At 39.0% G+C, this 19,358-nt stretch overlaps 1 protein-coding gene across 2 annotated transcripts in view; it reads left to right on the forward strand.

Annotated features, from left to right (window-relative positions):
* The first annotated feature begins 7,347 nt into the window (after positions 1-7,347).
* PREX2 (phosphatidylinositol-3,4,5-trisphosphate dependent Rac exchange factor 2) overlaps positions 7,348-19,358 on the forward strand; it is a 171,273-nt gene continuing 159,262 nt past the window's right edge. The window contains exons 1-2 of one of the 2 annotated variants that reach the window (XM_032127109.1): positions 7,348-7,523; positions 7,620-7,823. In XM_032127109.1, coding sequence (XP_031983000.1) covers positions 7,683-7,823 — 141 coding nt within the window. In that variant the 5' untranslated portion in view covers positions 7,348-7,523; positions 7,620-7,682. Of the gene's footprint in view, positions 7,524-7,619; positions 7,824-19,358 lie in introns of those variants that run through there. The other variant, XM_032127117.1, reaches the window with a different exon arrangement.

The raw sequence follows: 19,358 nt of genomic DNA on the forward strand, positions 1-19,358 counted from the left end.
TTTGTTTATTTCATAGATTTTTTTGGCAGTGATTTTTTATTTTGTTTTTAATGCTTTCTTTCCTTTTTCTACCTTTCTAGGGAAGAAAAGTGCATTAAAACATGCAGTAAAGTGTTTTTTTCTCATACACAGCTAAAATAGATGGGTGATAGTTCTAGTAGGGTTACACAGCTAGTCTGTATTTCATCTGTGTCTTTAATGGTCAGTGAAGTTAATGGAGTTATGATGATTTATGTCAGCTGATGATCTAACCTTGTATCATGTTGTTTTGTGGTTGAAGCACATGGCTTGGCCTGCAGAGCCTTGTCTTGTTCCCTGATTGGACAAATGAACAAAGAACATCCAAACATACAAATCACAGTTTGTCTGTGTATTATCTTACTATAAAATAATAAGTAGCCACTGTGGTAAACTTACCATTCAGATTTTTATTTTTTAATTCTGCTTTTAAAAACAGAAGGTTTTAGTTCTTCCTATAAAAATCTAGCAAATGAATACTGTAACACTCTGCTGTACTTGGTCTTGAATTCTGGGCATGTCCAGTCTTACGCTGCTTTTCTGTTGATAAGCTCTAAATTTTTTAAGCCTTCATTTTGGCAGAAGCTTCATCTTCTGACAGCAGCAATCCTACCTAGGGAAGAACAAATTCAGATTTCTCTGTAGTAGTTATCATTCCTTCAGCTCTGTAATAATGAAAATGCATCAACCATAATAAAATCCAAATTAATTTCTCAGCTTAAAGTTTGTCTTTTCTTGATTGACAGGTCTTGCTAAAACCCTTACTTTGGAATAGTTTCAAAATATTACTTTCTCTGGTCTAGTACTCTCTGAAGGATTGGAGATGCAAAATACCTGGTTTGGGTATAATCAACATTTAATCTCTGGAGTAAGAGCAGTTTGTTCTGTACTTTCAACTTTAACCAATGAACTCAGTATCTCAGCTGTTTTTTATTATCTGTGGAAGTTGCTGCACGGCAAAAGGAACTCAGAGAAAAGAGGAGCTTAGCTGTCACGTACCTTATAGCACATCATAACTTGAGCAGTCTGTATTTATTCTTGGTTTGCCAGAGACAGAGATGGTGCAAGTATTGGTTACTTTACAGAAAATGGAAATCTTGAGACCAATCAAATGCTTTTTGTTTTGTGCTGGTATTGCCAGTGTGACTTGTTTTGTGCTTACATGCATGTCTAGCTTGCTTCTGGACATCTGCTTTATGTTACCTCTCCTTGCCTGCTCCTCATCCTCTCTCTCAAACACACATTTGGGAACATAAAAACAATTTCTGACAAAGTATGAATTGAGGTGAGATCTTTTTTGGTCTTGGGCTTTAAGTTAATTAATATTTGAGGATCCTGTATCATTCAATCCAGCAATGAAAGCAAAATACAAAATTTTTAAACCGAATTAGAAGCATTGCTTAATTTAAGATTAATTTAAGATTTTCGGCAAACATTGACAGTATTTTACACGGCACATGCAGTGACTAGAAAGATTACTGATCAATTTTACACTTCAAAAAAAGATGAAAAAATACCTAAGCCATTGTCCAAGAGTAAGAACATTAAAATACTTGAGATAAAACCCCCACTTTTTTGAACATCAAACCAAAAATTTTTGTTAAATAAAATATTTAATGTATTAAACTCTGAATAACAATTTGCACAGAGTGTCTTTGCACTCTGAGGGACAAAATTTCCTTACTAAGATGTGATAAAAATACCTCTTATATCAAAAGTATTTCAAGCTGAGTGAAAGAGAGCCTTCAAGTGGGTCTAGACATAATGTACTTGCTAAAATAAAAAGGATGCCTGTTAAAGTCAGATACAGATCTGTCTTATACGTTGTACCAGATGATGAATGTAATGTTCTTTCCACCTTCTAAGTCCTTCAAAATAGTTGCATATGTTTACATAACAGTTCAACAACTAGTGTTAGAAACTTAGTGATGAGTTACTGCCCTATGATTAAATATAAGCAAACATGCTACAGTCTTGGAAGAACTTGCCGTACATCAGGTAAAATTATTCCTGAAAGCGCTTAATTAGTTTCTTCTTATTATAAGATTGTTTTCGTTTTTACCCTAAGTAAACAGAATGGAAATTCACTACACTTTTCTTTGTATCATGATTTATTTATTTGTCTGTTAGCCAAAAGCCAAAGAGTGGCTGTTACTTTTCTGTCATTGTTTCCACATAAATTCCTGTTGCTCAATCTCTCTTTGGTTGCTCTGCAGAGATCCCATGTACAGATCAAAAAAGGCGTTTTAATCGATCAGCTATGGCTTCTTTCCCATGTAGAATCCATAGGGATATAAAGATGGCTAGCAACATGAAAGACTTTGTACTTCTTATCAACATGGGTTTTTTGACATTACTTGTATAAGTAGTATTCCTCTTATTTCAGCTTGCATGGTTTATAATTAATTTTATTTCAACTTCCTACCAGCTTTTAGAAAGGTTGCTAAATAGCTAACGTGAAGAAGCTGTGTTCAGATGTTGACAAATTGAGGTAGAATAATTGCCTGCAGCTGTCCTTTCTGTTCTTCTGCTCAGACATTACACAAAGTGAGGTTTTAGTTTAAATAGCTTTCAACAGGGTACCTAAGATGGGGTTGAAGTTTGTCAAGACCATTTTTATTTTGCAATGGTGATTTCAGGTAAGGTAAATTTCTTCCTCAACTAATTAGAGCTTCTGGAGGAAATCTTGGCATGTATTTGTGTTAGTACATGGTTTTTTAATACCGATTTAAAGTCAAAAGATACTTGGACTAATTCTGCTCCTGTCTTGGTGTTCTGTGTACATGCTGGCTCAAGCTAGATAACCTTCTGAAGAGAAACCATCACTTGTCATTGTAGGACTTGGGTGGCTTTTGCTGCAGGATTTCTTAAAGGTACAATTCATCCCCCCAGGGAAAATCAAATACATTCATTTACGTGAAATGCAAATCACCCCTTTTTATTAAGAGCTGTAATTTCTATATGTCCTTTTAGATTTATTTTTTGATAAATCAGATTTGAATCATGCAGTAATTCTTTCCATGCAAAGTAAAGCTGAATGTTAAGATTTTGTTTGCTGCAGATGTTTGCTGTGTCCCTTGTGCTGGTGGGAATAAAATTATTAAAAGCCTTGTGGATAGATACACACCATCATAAGAGGCTCCTGGACAAACTTTGTGGTGAAGTCCTGTGCATTCATACTTGGGAGAGCAATGCTGTAGCAGCTTGGGGTAAAAAAAATCTGGTTTTGGGAGGGAGACCAGCTTGTATTCAGAATAACTGCAGAAAGCTTTTGATTGTATGAGCTTACTCATTATGTTGATGATTATTTTACAGTAAAAATTATAATTTACTGTGCTTGAGACCATTTAAATGTCTTTGTGGTTAAAGTACCTCCATCTTTCTTGAAAAATGCCATAAAGAAGATTATAGAACTGACTATTTTGGTTTGTTCTATACATATAATGACTTCTCTTTAAAACCTGTGGTTGAGAAGTTGGTTTGGTGTAAACTCTGTGGTGAATGAATAGACAGTAATGTGTCAAAAGTGAACTTTGCAATTTATTTACTCTTCAACACTTCATAACACTTTATAGCTAACCCCATACATATTAACATTTTAATTGCACAGTATGATACTAGAACCACCTGTAAAGAAACTGTTTTTATTCTGGTGAACTTTTATAGTGTTAATCACATTTTTTTTGGATGGGCCTCTTAGTAATTCTTAAGGAGCTGTGGGGCTTTTTTTGTTTGCTTTTGTTTTGTTTTTGTTTTTTTTTTAAATATAAAATTTGTTTCAGATCTCTCTGAGAAGACAATTTTAAATTCCCAGCTGGAGTCCTTTAGAGCGCTGTAATACAAGATAATGTGTCCTGCAGAATACTTGACTTCATTCTTGTGTGATGCTGAAGCTGTCTTGCATCAATAGCCATCATTCAGTGGCAACACAGAAACAAATCCATGTGGTTTTCCCACAGAGACCATAAGTGTCACGGCAGATCACTGAAGTTTAATTGCTATCATCCGTCACACATAAGATATATAATATGGAATCTTGGTTCAGATTATCAGATAGGACCACAAAGATGATTAAGGAAATGGAGGATCTCACATATGTGAAGAGGCTGAGAGAGATGGGACTATTCAGACTGGAAGAGATGAGGTTCATGGGCAATCTTACCCTAGTTTCTAAATGCTTGATGGGAGGGAATGACGAAGAGGGAGCTGGATTTTTCTCAGTAGTGCCAGCTGACTGCATGAGAAGTCATGGGTACACATTAAAAACCATGAAATTCTGATTGAACACAAGACTTTTTTTTTGTTTGTTTGTTTTTTACTGTAGAACACTGATCAAACACTGGCACAGATTTCCCATAGAGACTGTGGAGTTCCATCTGTGGAGTTACTCAAAACCTGACTGGACAACCTGCCCTGTTGCCCTGGTCAGTCTTCTGCAGGAGGGTTGGACTAGATCTGAAGAGGTCACATCCATCTTCAGTGGTTATGTGTATAGGCCATATTTATTGCTGTATTTTTTCAACACGATTCTAAGTAGAAATCCAGCTTGGGCCTCAAATACCCTTGGACCAAAATAGCTCTTGCTGCATTCCAGAGTTATAACACCCCATGGGAACAGTACGATTTTTCCAGCTTCTCCAAATCAATGTCTTTCCACATAGGGAGCAAGGATTGCTGTCTCCCACACGCTAGCATAAGCAATACACTGTTTTACATAGCACTACTTGTCTAAAATACAGGAACATGTTATCTACTAGTTAAGTTTTCTGGTACATCACAGTGTAAAATCGGCTGTTTAGTTGCTTAAAATGTCTTGTTTAGGCTAAATTTTTTTATCTTATGGCTCTATATTCTACCTTCTTCTACTTCACTCTTTTTTACTCAATTTTGGTGTAGTGAAAACTACAATTGGAGCAATTTAGCTTTTCCCTGAAGCTAGGGGAAAGAGTAATTTGCCCCGTGCCTTTATTACTTCAAGCAAGTTGTCAGGAAAACTGGCTGAGCCTGTAGGCACGTATGTTTTCCATAGATTGTGTCTGGTACTTAGAATGACTTTTCCTATCATTGCACATCTGCTGTGGGTTTTTCTGCATCCAGTGGCCTTAGATGAGTCATAAAAATCTCTTGTGTGTTGTCACTTATGCTTTTGCTGGCCCAGATAGCTGGAGCTGCCTGCTTCAATGAAGGAGCATTGTGTGAGGGCAGCAAGAGCGTAAACTAGGACACGGAACACTTTGGCTTTAAGGTCTCTTGGCAGTGAGATACAAACATGTAAAGGGAAGGGATTCTTACTTCTATAGATGATGGGAAAGAAAGACAGCAAGCTACTGCTTCTGCCTCTTTTAGCTGTCACCTTGGTCTGTGAGGTGCAAGTGGATTGTGACAACCAATGTCACGCAGCTGAAGCTGAGAACACAGGGGAATGTCTGAAATCAAAAATGTAGTGGACCCTTATTTCTGCTTTCCTAAAAGAAAGAGAGGGTGCTTTTTCACAGGAATTTTAACAGGTTTGAGGCATTTGGCTACGATGGCCTGAAGAAGGGCACCCACATGCATTTAGGAATGGGAAACCGTAGTGTGTTCTACTCCAGTGGCTTCAGATTTTTTTTTCTGGTTATCACTTGAGAACTTCATCATGGGGTTCAGTGGGTGACTTTCTTTTTTTTTTTTTTTTTTTTTTTTTTTTTTTTTGTCTTGCCACCATAGCATCAGCCTTCTTGATGCTAATGCAAGCAATTGTGAAACACCTAATCTCCTCCATAGGATCAGGGCAGATGCCACAGAGCCTCAGGACTTTGGGACAGTGTCTCACTGATGAAGCCCACCAAGACGGTGAACAAGTTTTGAGCTAATCATCAGACATGTCTATTTTAAACAGGTTTTCTTTAGAAAGAGGCTTCAGTGAGCTGTGTTTGGCTTTTCAACCCATCAATCCATTTGAACGAGATTTAGCAGGGCCATGAGGTACTTAAAATAATGAAATTTTGGTTTTCATGAAAATCAGTGTCTGTTTTTGAAATGGACTAGCACCATACCGAGGAATGAGCTATGCTGATGTCAGCAGGCAAGTTCCCAGGCTGATCTGCACACGCATAAATGGTTGAGCAGGATACCTATGGCAGAACTGGTCCCAGAAAATGCTGCTCCTTGCCTTGGCATTATGCGCAGGAGCTGTTTGTGTTTGGGAAGGGGAGAATGCAAGCAAGTAGGTCACATGCAAAGAAATAGGCTCTGTCTCCTCTCTGTCTCCTCTCTGTCTCCTCTCTGTCTCCTCTCTGTCTCCTCTCTGTCTCCTCTCTTTCTCCTCTCTTTCTCCTCTCTTTCTCCTCTCTTTCTCCTCTCTTTCTCCTCTCTTTCTCCTCTCTTTCTCCTCTCTTTCTCCTCTCTTTCTCCTCTCGAAACTTCTTGTGGGAAGTGTATCCTGTTTCCCAAAAATTGTCTGAGGTAGAGAGCTAGATGATGTCTAGTTATCAGAACACAAATGTTCTTATTCTCTCCCACTAAAGGACTCCTCTCACTGGCTCAACTCGTTCTGCAGCTGTAGAAGAGTTTTACACTCAGCTTTTCACTTTATTCTCTCCCTTTAGGATGTTGCAGGTTTAGAAAAATAGTTGATATGGAATATGTAAGTTTGAAGACCTGTATTTTCTTTCCAATCACAAACTGAAGAGCTAGCCAGAGGAAACTTCTGCTTCCATCAGTGGTCTTAAAATTCACATTGTAGTGTCCTGACATATTTCAGTCTTCAAGAAATCAGTTCCCCTTGTCTAAAATAGCTGTATACTTTTTGCTAACTGTTTGAAATACCTACTGAATTATTTTTTACCCCTTTAATGTATCATGCAAATCTGACAGGCAGATAGGAAAACTGTATTGTGGAGAGTTTATAGCACTTTGTTTCAATAAACAAACAAATCAGCCAACCTAAACCCCCCCACTATCTTCAAAGAACTTCTTGGTACCTGCTCAGCACATGCTTAGCTGTGTATGTTTGTTCGGGAGAATATCACAGCTCGTATTTATAGTACACGTTGTAATACGCATCTCGTGGGAAGGTGTGGAAGGGGAAGTTGAAATGGCTCTTTGCTGATGATAAAATCAAAACAAAAACAACTGCCGATTCCCTGGCCAGCCAGCTTGCTGGGACATTTTTATAATTCTTTTACTCTGTTGTTGGAGGACTCCAATTAGCCTCAAACTGGAGCTCGCAGCTTGTGTGTGAAACAGGCAGCTGCTGGCACGCAATCCTCCCTGAAGTTGTTTCCTTTCCTTTTTCCTGAGATTTAGCGAAGGGGGGGAAGGGGTTGGAGTCACATGGATACAAAGCTTTTGATTAATGTCCAAGTCTGTGCCGCTGCGGAGGCTTTCCAACCTCTCAGCTAGCAGGGCGAGCTGGGAACCAGTGACCGCTCGTTTCCTCCAGGCTGTGTCCCCTTCCTGACGGGAAAGGAGCGCGCACTGGGGTGGCTCGTCGCCTCCGGACCTCGGGCCGCCGCGGGAGCGGGGTGAGCGGGGGCTGCGGCTGCAGCGTGCCTGGGGACCGGCCGGAGCCCGGCCCCGCTGTGTAACTTGGCGGGGTCTTTTGTTGTCCTTGTCCGCAGCGCAGTGCCGGGGCGCTCGGGGGAAGGCGCCGGGCTGGGAGCACCGATCCTCCTCGCTGCACCATGACAGAAGAAAGCAAAGGGGAAGGCAAGGGGGAAAGCGGGAAGGACTTGGAGAAGCAGCTTCGCTTACGCGTGTGCGTCCTCAACGAGCTGCTCAAGACGGAGCGGGACTACGTGGGCACGCTGGAGTTCCTGGTGTCGGTGAGCGGCGGGGCTGGGGCCCCGCGGCCGCTCCTCCCGCAGCTGGCGGGGCAGGCGGCGCCCGGCGCGGGGGGGAGCGGGGCGGCCGCGGCACCGCGGGACTCCCGGCCGGGAAAGGGCTTTACCCCGAGCTTTCGCTTAAAAAGGAGGGAGAGTAACAGGTTTTGAAATAGCCGAAGAGGGGTTGTGCGTTTCCCTCCGCCGTCCCCCGGCCGCACTCTGGCACTGATGATCTCGCATCTCCGCGCGTGGAAGCGGAGGAGTGATGCGTTTGGGTTCCCCCAAACCCAGCGGGTGTGGGGGCTTGTGTTCATTTCAGGGCGCCGCAGTTCTACTACTTGCGATAGTCCTGGAAACCCAGCGGTGCAGGGGGGAGGGAGCCAGGACAGAGGGGGTGCTGGCGTGCAGCAGCTGCTTGGCATTAAAGCCACATGTGGCATTCACTCCTGTCTTGTGATACAGGGTCAGCTGCGAAGGTAGTGCGTTCTGCTGAGCTGTGCTGTGGCAGTTTTAACTTCCGTCTACATTTGACTGTCACTGTTGATAGGATTATTATTGGTGCCAGGTAATACCCTAGTCAGAAAGGCAGGAGTTCTCTCTCAAAAAGCCAAAGTAACAAATTATTGCAGAACAGATGCGGGCAGTGTTTTATTTGTGCCTGATCTTGGTAGCATCACTTTAGGGCTCTGATGTGATAAGTATGTCCAAATCAGCTGCTTCAGATTGCAAAAGTTTCCACAGTAGCCCCATCGTACTTTTCTCTCCTCCTGTCCCATTGAAGAGGGGAAATCCTTCCAACTGCAAACTTCCTGCTTTGCTGCCTTGAGAATTGTGGACTTTCTGCTTATTACCATGAAGGAGGAAATTCTTAAGTTGGCTGTGACAGGGAGAATAAAAAGCACAGACATTGGAGTGAAACAAGATCTACAGAGTAGCTTATTTTCTCCATATGTTTATCCTCAGCAGAACCATGAAAAATGGTAAATGGTCCAATGTGTTTGGGTTTTTTTTAAGTTTAGGATGAATATTTGAAAAAGAGACTGTGTGATTTTTGTATTTGCTGCCATTTAATGATCAGGTTTCATCTATTAAAAAAAAAAAAACACAACTATTCTAAGGCAATGTTCTTCCATATTTTACCTTAAGCCCCAAATTTGGTGTCTGCCAGTCTTGGATTATTTCAGCAAATTTGAAGAATTTGTAATATCTTTAATTTCGAGTTCTAAGGTTTTAGACATAGGATATTTGTGTTCAAACAGTAAGTGTTCCAATTCTCCCAAGGATCAGAATTTGTATGTGTTTCAAGTTCTATCCAGACACTGAATTCAGTAATAAGTTTTTTTGCAATTTGGATCAAGATGATCTAAATAAATCATATGGAGAAAGGGAGAAGTGTTGGTATTAAACACTTGGTTCTACATCAGCTTTTCAGATCAGATTCATGTGTGCATGTCACATGAATGTGAGATTGTAATGAATCTAATCAGATTCATTAATGATTGTGGGCAGGGTTCAAGTGACAGTTCAGAGATGTAAGTCCTTCAGAGGGAAATGTCACATATTTTTACTATACCTCAGTTTTGTTTGAGGAAACAACTTCTGAGTTTGCCTTTGGTCTACCTGCTAGGACTGCTGTTGAGAGCAACTGTGGTGGTGGATTTATGGACTAGGCCCAGTATGGAGACCATGGCGTTGATTTTACGTAAGCCATCAAAACCATCATTGTGTGAGGGGTTGATGTTCCAGTCAAAGTTAAGGGTTAGGCTTCCAGGTCACCTCAGTGTCGTCAGTAGAGCTCATTGTGGTGGAAACCACGTTTCCTTTATGACTGAGAAGCAGAAGCCAGTTATAGTCTCCCTAAGAGTTTGCTCAGAGTATCTGTAGTTTTCACTGTAGTTAATAGGAAATAGGGTATTCTCTTAGATAAATGAAAAAAACCCTGTGCATGGCTAGAGAATGAAGAGGTTATAAGGAGGAAGTGACTTGCTGGAGTGTGTCAACATGGGAAATGCTTTGCTGGTTTCCCTACACTGGAAACATATCTATTATATGCTAGATTTATTTAGGTTCTTTTGTTTATGGTGGAGTTAGAGTCTTGCTGAGAACAAATTTCTGGTTGGTTATATAAAGTATTTTTGTTTCCCTACTCCTCTATGATTGCTCATCCTCCACTTATCATCAGTGTAGTGAGAAGTAGCTTGGGTTTGTATGTTCTGTCAAAAGTCTGTAACACTTAAGGTGCAGAGCAGAAGATTTGATATATTTGTTACTTTATTAGATAGAAGTAGCTGAGTAGTCATTCCCATGTGAGTTCATTCACCTCTTCTTTTTTGGCTTTATGCTGTATAAATACAGTATATTGTTTTATGTCTGCACTCATCACAAAACAAATCTGAGTGGAAAGGTCTGGTTGTATTAATATTATTCTTTCGTATCTCCTGAATCTTCCAGTAATAAACTGTAGTAGTGTAGTCTGTTGAGACTTCAGTGATACAGAGCAATAACAATTTCGGGCCAATTGCAGTGAGGTATGTAAACATATGTGAGGTGGATAAACTTAAGTCGCCCAGTAGTTGCGGCAATGTTGGAGAGAGGAGGCATGCACAGGAAATTATGAATAAATGCTTATACTTTTTCTTCAGACATTTCATTATAACATTTAGAGTGTCATTGCAATACCAGAGTTTTTGTACTCTTTAGCATTTCTTAGAAGAAACAAGTCATGGAAGAATTTACTTAAGACACTAAAATGCCTGTTAAAACTGTATCTCTAGATGCACCTTTTTTTTTTTTTTTTTTAATAAGCTACAATATTAAGTTTCTGCTATGAACAATTGATGCTTTACTGGCTAAATTAGCAATTGGGATTTTTCTGCTTCTGAATGTTCTTGCTGGTGATCATACCATCTTCCTGTGACAAAATCTTTTCAATGAAAGAGAAGCTGTACTTGCAAGGATAGAGGAAAATCTTTCTTAGCAAAATGAACTTTCTGGAAGGAGCAGAAGGCAACAGTTGGTGAATATTTGCTATGTCTAAAATAATTCCGTGTCATCCGACCGTGTAACTGGATAATTATTACCTTGAATACTTATAGTAAAGATGCTTTTTTAAAAAAATTGTGACTTTATCGATATATACCTTATCTATTTCCTTCTTTACAGCAAATGACCAAATGTGTATGCTTACTGTGATCTACATAAATATAATGAAAATTTCCTTTGTTGCCTTATAAGCACAGTTAACCTGGGGAAAAGGAGACTGAGGGAAAACTTTATCACTCTTTACAAGTACCTGCAAGGGAGTAGTAGTGAGGTAAGAATCAGTCTCTTTTCTCCAGCTAAAAAGTGACAGGACAAGAGGAAATGGCCCTAGGCTGTGCTAGGGGAGGTGTAGATTGGATTTTAGGAAAAATTTATTCACTGAATGGGTGTTCAGGCATTGGAACAGGCTGCCCAGGGAAGTGGTGGAATCGCCATCCCTGGAGCTGTTCAAAAAACACGCAGATGTGGCACCTGGGGACATGGTTTAGTGGTGAACATGGCAGTGCTGGGTTACTGGTTGAACTTGATGACCTTGGAGGTTTTTCCAACACTAACAATTCTATTCTATGACTAGCTAACTAGAGGAAAACGACATAAACTTTTCTAAGATTCTCATTGGTCCATGATTTTATGCTGGGGAATATATAATTTTAATGAACATTTTAAAGAAATAGTTGGGGTTTTTTTGTAATTTGCTGAATGTTTTCATGCAAGGTTTCATTTACTGTGTGATCAGGGTTCTCAGTTGAATCCTAAACACAGCAGTAGTAAAGAGACCAGTAAAGCTGTGGGTAGAAGTTGATGAGACATTAAAAAACATTTAATAGTAAGGAGTTGGTAAAAAGTGGCTAGTTTAATTTGTAACATTGTTACTTGGCATAAGGCTTGGTTCTTATGGTTGTGATTTACACTGACTGACTGGCCAGTAAAGCAGACCGGGCCACAAAGAATTTTAGGATGCATGTACATATACGTATGTATATATACATATATGTATAAACATATAAAAAATGTACATATATATATTTTTGGAAAGAAACTTTATTTTGGAATAGAAATTGGCAATGTAATTGATCTGCTATACTTGGTACTGCAGGGGATATCCATGGAAGTGTAGTTTATTTTTCTATGGCAGAGATTGTTTCTCCGGCGCAGTTTCGTGTTCTGACAAATTTGACATTGATGGGAATAGAAGCAGATGTTGGCACTCCTGTAAGCCTTCCCCATGGCCTCAGCTGGGGTGGCTAGTTAGATCTTGAAGCAGCTGGGGGAAAAAAATAAAGCTAGTTTATTATGTAGACTACAGTATGGTTTACAGTCTCTCTCAGAGAATATATATATGTTTCTGCCAGTTAACTCTTAAGTATCATTTTGATTTCATTACATCCTATACTATCTTCTGCTTGCACTACAGTGAAAAAGTGGTTAGTTTTCTTTAAATGTGTGTGCCTTGTTAAAGGAAGCTGAATCCTTGCTTTTCAATGCGTATAAAGAGATATTGTTTATAAGGCTTATTGCTCAGCCTTCTCAGTGTCTGTGTGACTCTTCAGGATCTGTATTCCCCTGCTGAACCTTCCCTGTCTCTTGGCTCCATACATATTTCTCTGATTGTTGAGTAGACTAATTAGTTGGAGAAGTGATTATAGTAATTAGGACTTCAGGTAACTTTCATAGTCAAATTCAGTGTTACTAACCCTAGCAATAGAGGATTTGTGTTACCAATGAAAACTCCTCAAATAGTTATGCTTTATAATAAGGTTAGATGTTGGGCTTTCTACAAAAAAGAACCATTTATAAATGATCTTTTATGGCTGTAGTTTGGTACCAAAACAATGTGTCTCTGTGTGTTGTTTTTGTGTGCATGTGTATATATCATAGAATACCTTAAATTGGAAGGGTCCCATAAAGATCATCTAGTCCCCCTCACTGAATGTGTTATATGTATATCTCAATTACAGTGATGATTAGTGACTTCATAGTGCTTTTCATAATTGCATTTATATTTTATAAAAGGGATTTAAATGAATGGAAGGGAAGGGTTTTAGCTGGCTGCATTTTTTGATAAGGTTATGTGATTTCCTTTCTCTTCAGGAAAAGAAAAACGGCATTCTGTGGCTACTTCATCAGAAAAAGTCAAAAGGAAGTGCAAACACAATTACCATAGAAAGTCAATATCTTTTCCATTCACTTCCAATTTCTGCTGTTTTTAACTTGCTTAAGTGCTAACAAAAAATGTAAGCATGGTATTCTATTTTTATTTGACTTTGCTTGTCTGTATCAATGGCACCACCTGTGGTGCCCATCAGAGTAAGGGTAACTGCGTAAAAGCTGTTTATTTCTTTGTAATCTCTGCACCTAAGGTTGAATACTCTGCTTTATGGAGTGGATTAGCAGGAAAGATATTTTTTTCTGTCTTTACTAGCTGAGCACAGAGTTCATGCAATGTATGACAATGGCAAAAAGAAGAGGTTTTTTCTGAAGAATTTTTAAGTACATATGTTATCTTGTTTGGAAATGGTGATATTTATGCTGGACAATAGACAAATACTTCATACTTTTCAATGGATTTCCACTTACTGCTCTCAGATGCACTTAGATTATATTGTGAAGAACTCTTCTTTAGGAAGAAAGGTGGTTTGTTTAGCTGTTCAGTGAAAAGTTTAGAATACTGAAGGGAGAAATCTTTGTTTCATAGCATTTAAGAAACTTTTCTGTTCTTAAGACTTATTGTAGACTAAGACTTAATTTTCTGAAGACTATAATATGCTTAGAGGTGGTGTACAACCTCATGATTTATCTGTGTTTATAAATAATATCATATTTGCAGTGTTCCAGTTATTCCTTTGCTCTGCCTTATAGCTCAGTCCTAACTCTCCTGACACATATATTTCACAAATTTATAGTATGAGCTGCTAATTTAGAAGAGACTACTTGGAGGGGACCATCCATCAAAATGTCCAGGTCTAAGTTATTCCATGCAGCCTAATGCTGTTAATAGTATGCTGTTTGCAGTGATTTCAAATATTTATGGAGACGTATTTTTCAACCCCCTTCGGTAGTTATTTTTGTCACCGTTTTATAAACACCAAACTTTAAAACTATGCATTCCAAGGTTGGTTTGTATTTATTTGGTATGGTTATCATGAAGAGCAATTTTGTCAATTAGACGGAGTCATTGTAACAGTATTACACCACATGAGGAATTGAAAAGTTCTTTATGTTGGAAACCAAAAGGAACTGTATTTTGGCCAAAATAAATCCAAACTGGCTGTAGTTGACCTAAGATACTGCTTGGCATGATTTACTCATCTGTAGAAGGTTGTAACCATGTATCTCTATGTAAAGTATATGTCCCTGTTCAGAAAGGCATTGGATTACCCATGAATGAAATATAGGCTTGAGCAAGATAATAAATTTTATTTAAGACTCTACCCTTTTATACAAGTATCTTGAATACCTTTGTATACTTACATAGTCATGCATATTCTTTTTCAGAAATTTTGCTTAACTGTTTTTGCTTTAGGACTCAACTACATGCATATTATTTGGTTTTCTGCTTGGGATTGAGCAGGATTATCTCTGTCTTTGGTGAGCATGTGGACTGGTGTGGGACTGGCTACTCAGGAGGAATGCAAGAATGAAGATAGCAAAGTGCAGTCACCATCCCTGGAGGTGTTCAAGAGGTGACTGGGTGATATATTTTAGGGGTAGAGTCCTGCACCTGGGATGGAATAACCCTGTTCACCTGTACAGGCTGGGGCTAGAAAGCAGCTTTACAGAGATGCCTCCTGGAGTACCTGTGGACAAGAGCTGAAACATGAGTCAGCATTGCACCCTTGCAGTGCAGAAAAGAATCAGCATCCTGGGACTCTTCTTGAAAGGGTGCCGCCAGTAGGTGAAGAGAGGTGATCCTTTACCCTCTACATCTGTGAGACTTCTGACAGTCAAATTTTTGGCTCCCTAATTGAAGAAATAATTTTACCTACTGACACAAGTCTGGTGCTGGGACGGACCAGTAAGGTGAGGAGGGGCTGGGAGAACATTGCTGCAAAGAGGCTGAGAGACCAAGGTTTCTCTGGCCTTGAGAAGGCTCGGTGGAATTTTTATTATTGTCTACAATTCCCTGATGGGTAGATGTGGGCAAGATGCAGCCATATTCCTCTCAGAGGTGCATAGTAGAAGAAGGAGTGTCCATGGAAGATGGAAATTCCAACTCGATGTGAAGGGAAAAAATATTGCTTACAATAAAACTGGTCAAAAACTGGTACAAGTTGCCCAGAGGCTATTTTTTATTTTGTTTAAAGATCACCTAGGCAAGACTGGACTACCTGTTCTGGTTGACACTGCTCTGTTCAAGCATTTGGGCTAGACGACCTCCTTTCCAACCTCCATGACTCATCAATTTGCAATTTATTGCTACGAGAGAAAAAAAGGCAGACTGTCTTGAGGTTTCAGGAGAACAGAATTTTCAGGGTTGCATCTCTGCTTTGTTTCCTCTATACTCTGAAATTGCAGAGCAAATGGCCAGGCTGTACTGTTCAGCAAACAATTATTCAAAATTAAAGAGGAAACTCAGGTACACAGTTTTAGGGTTTTTTTTAAAATTCGAACTGTATTATATTTGCTCAGGAAACAGATAATCTGGCACTTTTGTACTGTTTTCTATTCAGAGATGTCTCAGTGCTTTGCTTTCATTAATAAATCAAACCTGTGTAGTTCTACAAATGGGAAACTTAGAGACAGATTTTGATTTTTGGGTCCCAGTGGAAGTTTGTGCCAGAACCAGAAATATAATCTGATGTCTTGATTCCCAGTTCAGTACTCTGACAGCAAAGAAGCCCTTTCTCTTCATACATAATTGATGCTAAAAGAATGATTATCTACTTAAAATGTCTGAGAAACTGCAAGGATAGCTGTTCAAAGCCAGCTTCATTTTGTGCAAGCTTGATTGCTCCTACAATTATCTCATAGGCTACTCACAGCTGAATTTATCCTGTTGTAGGGCCAGAGCTGAGAAAGCAGGGGTTGACACTTATTTTAGGTCCCATGAAACCTCCAGATTGTCCTTTGTGCTTTTGGCAGTCTGGCTGCCAAGTCATCTGGCATCCCTGATGAGCTTTCAAGTTCAAGGCTAAAGAACATGAAGGGAATGTGTAGGAGAAACAGATAGAACTGAAGAGAGTACAGGAAAAAACAGCAATGCGTTGTAGTAAGGTGGCTTTCTCCATTTCAGTGTAATTTGTGTGATGCAGGCCCCTTGACAAATTGATAATACCTTGCTGAGTGGAGTAGAATAAATAATGTAATCCTTACCCTTCCTAGGGAAGTTTTATATGAATTCTCACTTCAAAATGAAACTTGTCTGCGGGTGCTGACACTTGTGCCTGAATTATAAATACATTATATGTATTGGTATATTTACTTTCTAAATACATTTTTGCCTATTATAATAACCAGAGCAAGTGACCCGTATCAATTAAAATGATGGTGAATTTACATTAAAAAAGTGTTTTGTAATTAGACCTGTGAAATAAACTCTTAATTTTCTAAGGCTATTTAAAAGGAGTCATTCCTAGAATGAGGGATGAATGTGATCCTGTGTGTTGACTTAACAATCCCAGTCTCTTTATGCCTAAATCAAATATGTTGTGACAGAGTGATTGATGTCTGGGATGATATGAATTTGTGCTACAAGGCTGGAAAACCACTTCATTTTATTGCTTAGTATGTGTTAAGTTACTTTACCCAAGGCATTGAAGCAAATGGTGTATCTGGATTCCTAGAAGAAATAGCATGCAGCAGGATGCTTTGAGACACCATCCCCTGACTGTCATGTGAGTGTGGTCTTTGCTCTAAGAGTCACAGAGGCATTTGAGAGTTAAACAGATGTTGGCAGCAACTGAAGCTCTGCAGCATATAAGCACTGCTTTCATTAAAAAGATACCACAGCCTGACAAGGTAGAGGAAAGAAAAAGTGGTACACACCTGTAGAGGTAGTGTTGTGTCACTTGTAAAATGTGGTTGAATAGTTTGTATTTATCTTTTTGTTGTCTGGGAGGGAGAGCCATTTTGCAGAAGTCATAGGAAGCAGGAAGGCGATAAATAAGTCCTGATTCATATAATGCCTTTGTGAAAATGGCAAACCTACATTTATAATGAGAGCTACTTCCTTCCTTTTAGCGTCTGTTGGTTTTTGTTCATGAAAGGTATGATAAAATACTACTTAAAAATGGACTTGCAGGATATGATAAAGACCTAAAATGAGAGGTGTTGGAAGGAGCCTGTGAATTGCTGTGACAGATTTAAGAAAAGGTCTATCCCAGTTTCCTGGTTCTAGCCAGGACAGGGTTAATTTTTGGAGTAGATAGGAGGGCACATGGCTAGAACTTGGAGATTATTCTATACCATCTCACACCATTGGCAGGGGAAGGCAGTCTTTTTCTGGGAGAAAGGAGTCCCTTCAGGGTGGCATGATGGAGGCAGTGGTCAGGTATTGTTTCCATCTGAATCATTTGCCTCTTTCTTACTCACTTTGTTTTCTTATCTCATTACTGTTTCCAGTAAATTGTTGTTATCGCAGCCTGTGATCTTTACCTTTTGTACCTCAAATTCTCCTGTCCAGCCCACCACAGGGGAAGGGGGAGCAGGGGCTGAGTGGGCGAGTGATGTGTGGTTTCAGTGGGAGCACTAAACTGGGAATACCATTCCTAAACTACAGCACACAGTAATTTTTTTTATAGTTGTAGGTAGTAGCATTGCTACTTGAGCTTCATGATTGGGGGTTGTCTGTCCTGAAGACTGCAGGTGTAGTACCTGGTTGCAAACTAAGTGATTTCTGAGTTTGATTACTTTATTTTTGTATTTGTGTATTTTTTTGGCATCTCTAACTTCTGAATGTTACAGAATGTTAAATACCCTGTCTACAAAATTTTCTAAGTACTTGCATCACAGTTTTTCTTGTTGGAAATCTAAGTATTCTTTTCATGAAACCCCTTTCATACTTTCAAGCCTCTTTCAAATGTGATTTTGTGATTGATTCTTCTGGTGTCAGTATCATTGGTCTCCTAGATGGTTTCATTCTTAGTCTTTTGCATACGGTTTTCAGAGGGCAAAACCAAATATCCCCAAATATGTGTAATAGATGTCTGAGGTACTGAATTATGACTTTTCTTGTAGCGAGAGGTGTTAGAATTCTGTTTATCCTTGTTCTGCAAAGAGTACTTAGAATTTTGCTTAAGTCCTTTTTTTCTCTTCTTACTTTGAATATCAAAAGTAGTATTTTTAGAGATTGGACAAGATGCTTGAAGTATGACTTGTAGCTGCCATTCACTTCTTACCATTCTGTTTGCTCTGTGAATGGGTAAAAGATGTAGAAAGAGGTCTCAATGAAGAATTAAGTAGCCAAAAGCAGGAATGAATATGAACAGTGAGTGCTATGAGATTACATTTCTGTGCTCTGGAAATAGGAAGGAGAAAATATTAAGGAAAAATACACTAGCAAGATAGAAAAGGAAGAGGGAAGGGTTACTAGTTCTAAAACTGAAAACTCGCACAAAAATCCCCTTTGAAACATGGCAAGTATGTGGTGAGACTTCCTCATCCCGTAGTATATGTGTTAATAGGACAGGCATCACTGGCTCTTGCAGCATTAAATTAGATGCTGCTCATGGTCCCAGAAGTTAACTACGTTATTGTATGTTTGCTGTGAGTGTGGAGCAGTAAGGTAGAAATGCAGTGGTTCTTAGACATCTTCAAATACAGTCAGCTTGAGGTGTGAAAATACCATTATCTTTGAATTTGGTTATTGTGTGCTAATTTTCTTTTATGATAAAATAGGAAATTGGAATAATTATCAAGAGATAATTGAGAATTTTTTATTGGAGAGAGCAGCATGTGAGCTGTCTTTAGTTAATCTCTTTTATCAGTAAAAGAGACCTCTGCATTTTCAGAATGGTGTGACTGACAACATTTCAAAAGTGCTAAGTTCTAGCTTGCTTCCTTAATGTTGGAAATATTTTTGGCAGAGCTGAGATCTTTCTGTGGCTTAGAGTTACAGCAGAGACATATTAAGTAGAAGGATTGTATCTGTTGTCTTCTCTAAGTGGAAAGGTTCATTTTCTATTAAGTTGGCTCTGTAGTTTAGTTACACGGTGCAACACATAAATACCATTTATAATAATAATACTCGAATTAATGAATGGAAATTACAAAATTAATTGGTTGTAGACCACATTTAAATATCTTGTAATATACCTGGAAGGATTCTTTATGTGGTCAGGGGCAGGAGAGTGAAGAGCTGATGGCAATAACTTTTCATTTGCTTAAAGATTCATTTATCTCTTTGACACTGCATGAGATCTTGTTTATTAAGAATAATGCCTGGAAGTTGGCAGTTATATTCTGTATGAGTGTGTTAATTTCTTCCCATATGCTATGAGGTTGTCCTCACAGGAAATAAAGGGACTTTTTCCCATGTTTAGGTTTACTGAACTG

This window comes from Corvus moneduloides, chromosome 1, assembly GCF_009650955.1.
Source record: "Corvus moneduloides isolate bCorMon1 chromosome 1, bCorMon1.pri, whole genome shotgun sequence".
In the NCBI taxonomy this organism is placed as follows: domain Eukaryota; kingdom Metazoa; phylum Chordata; class Aves; order Passeriformes; family Corvidae; genus Corvus; species Corvus moneduloides.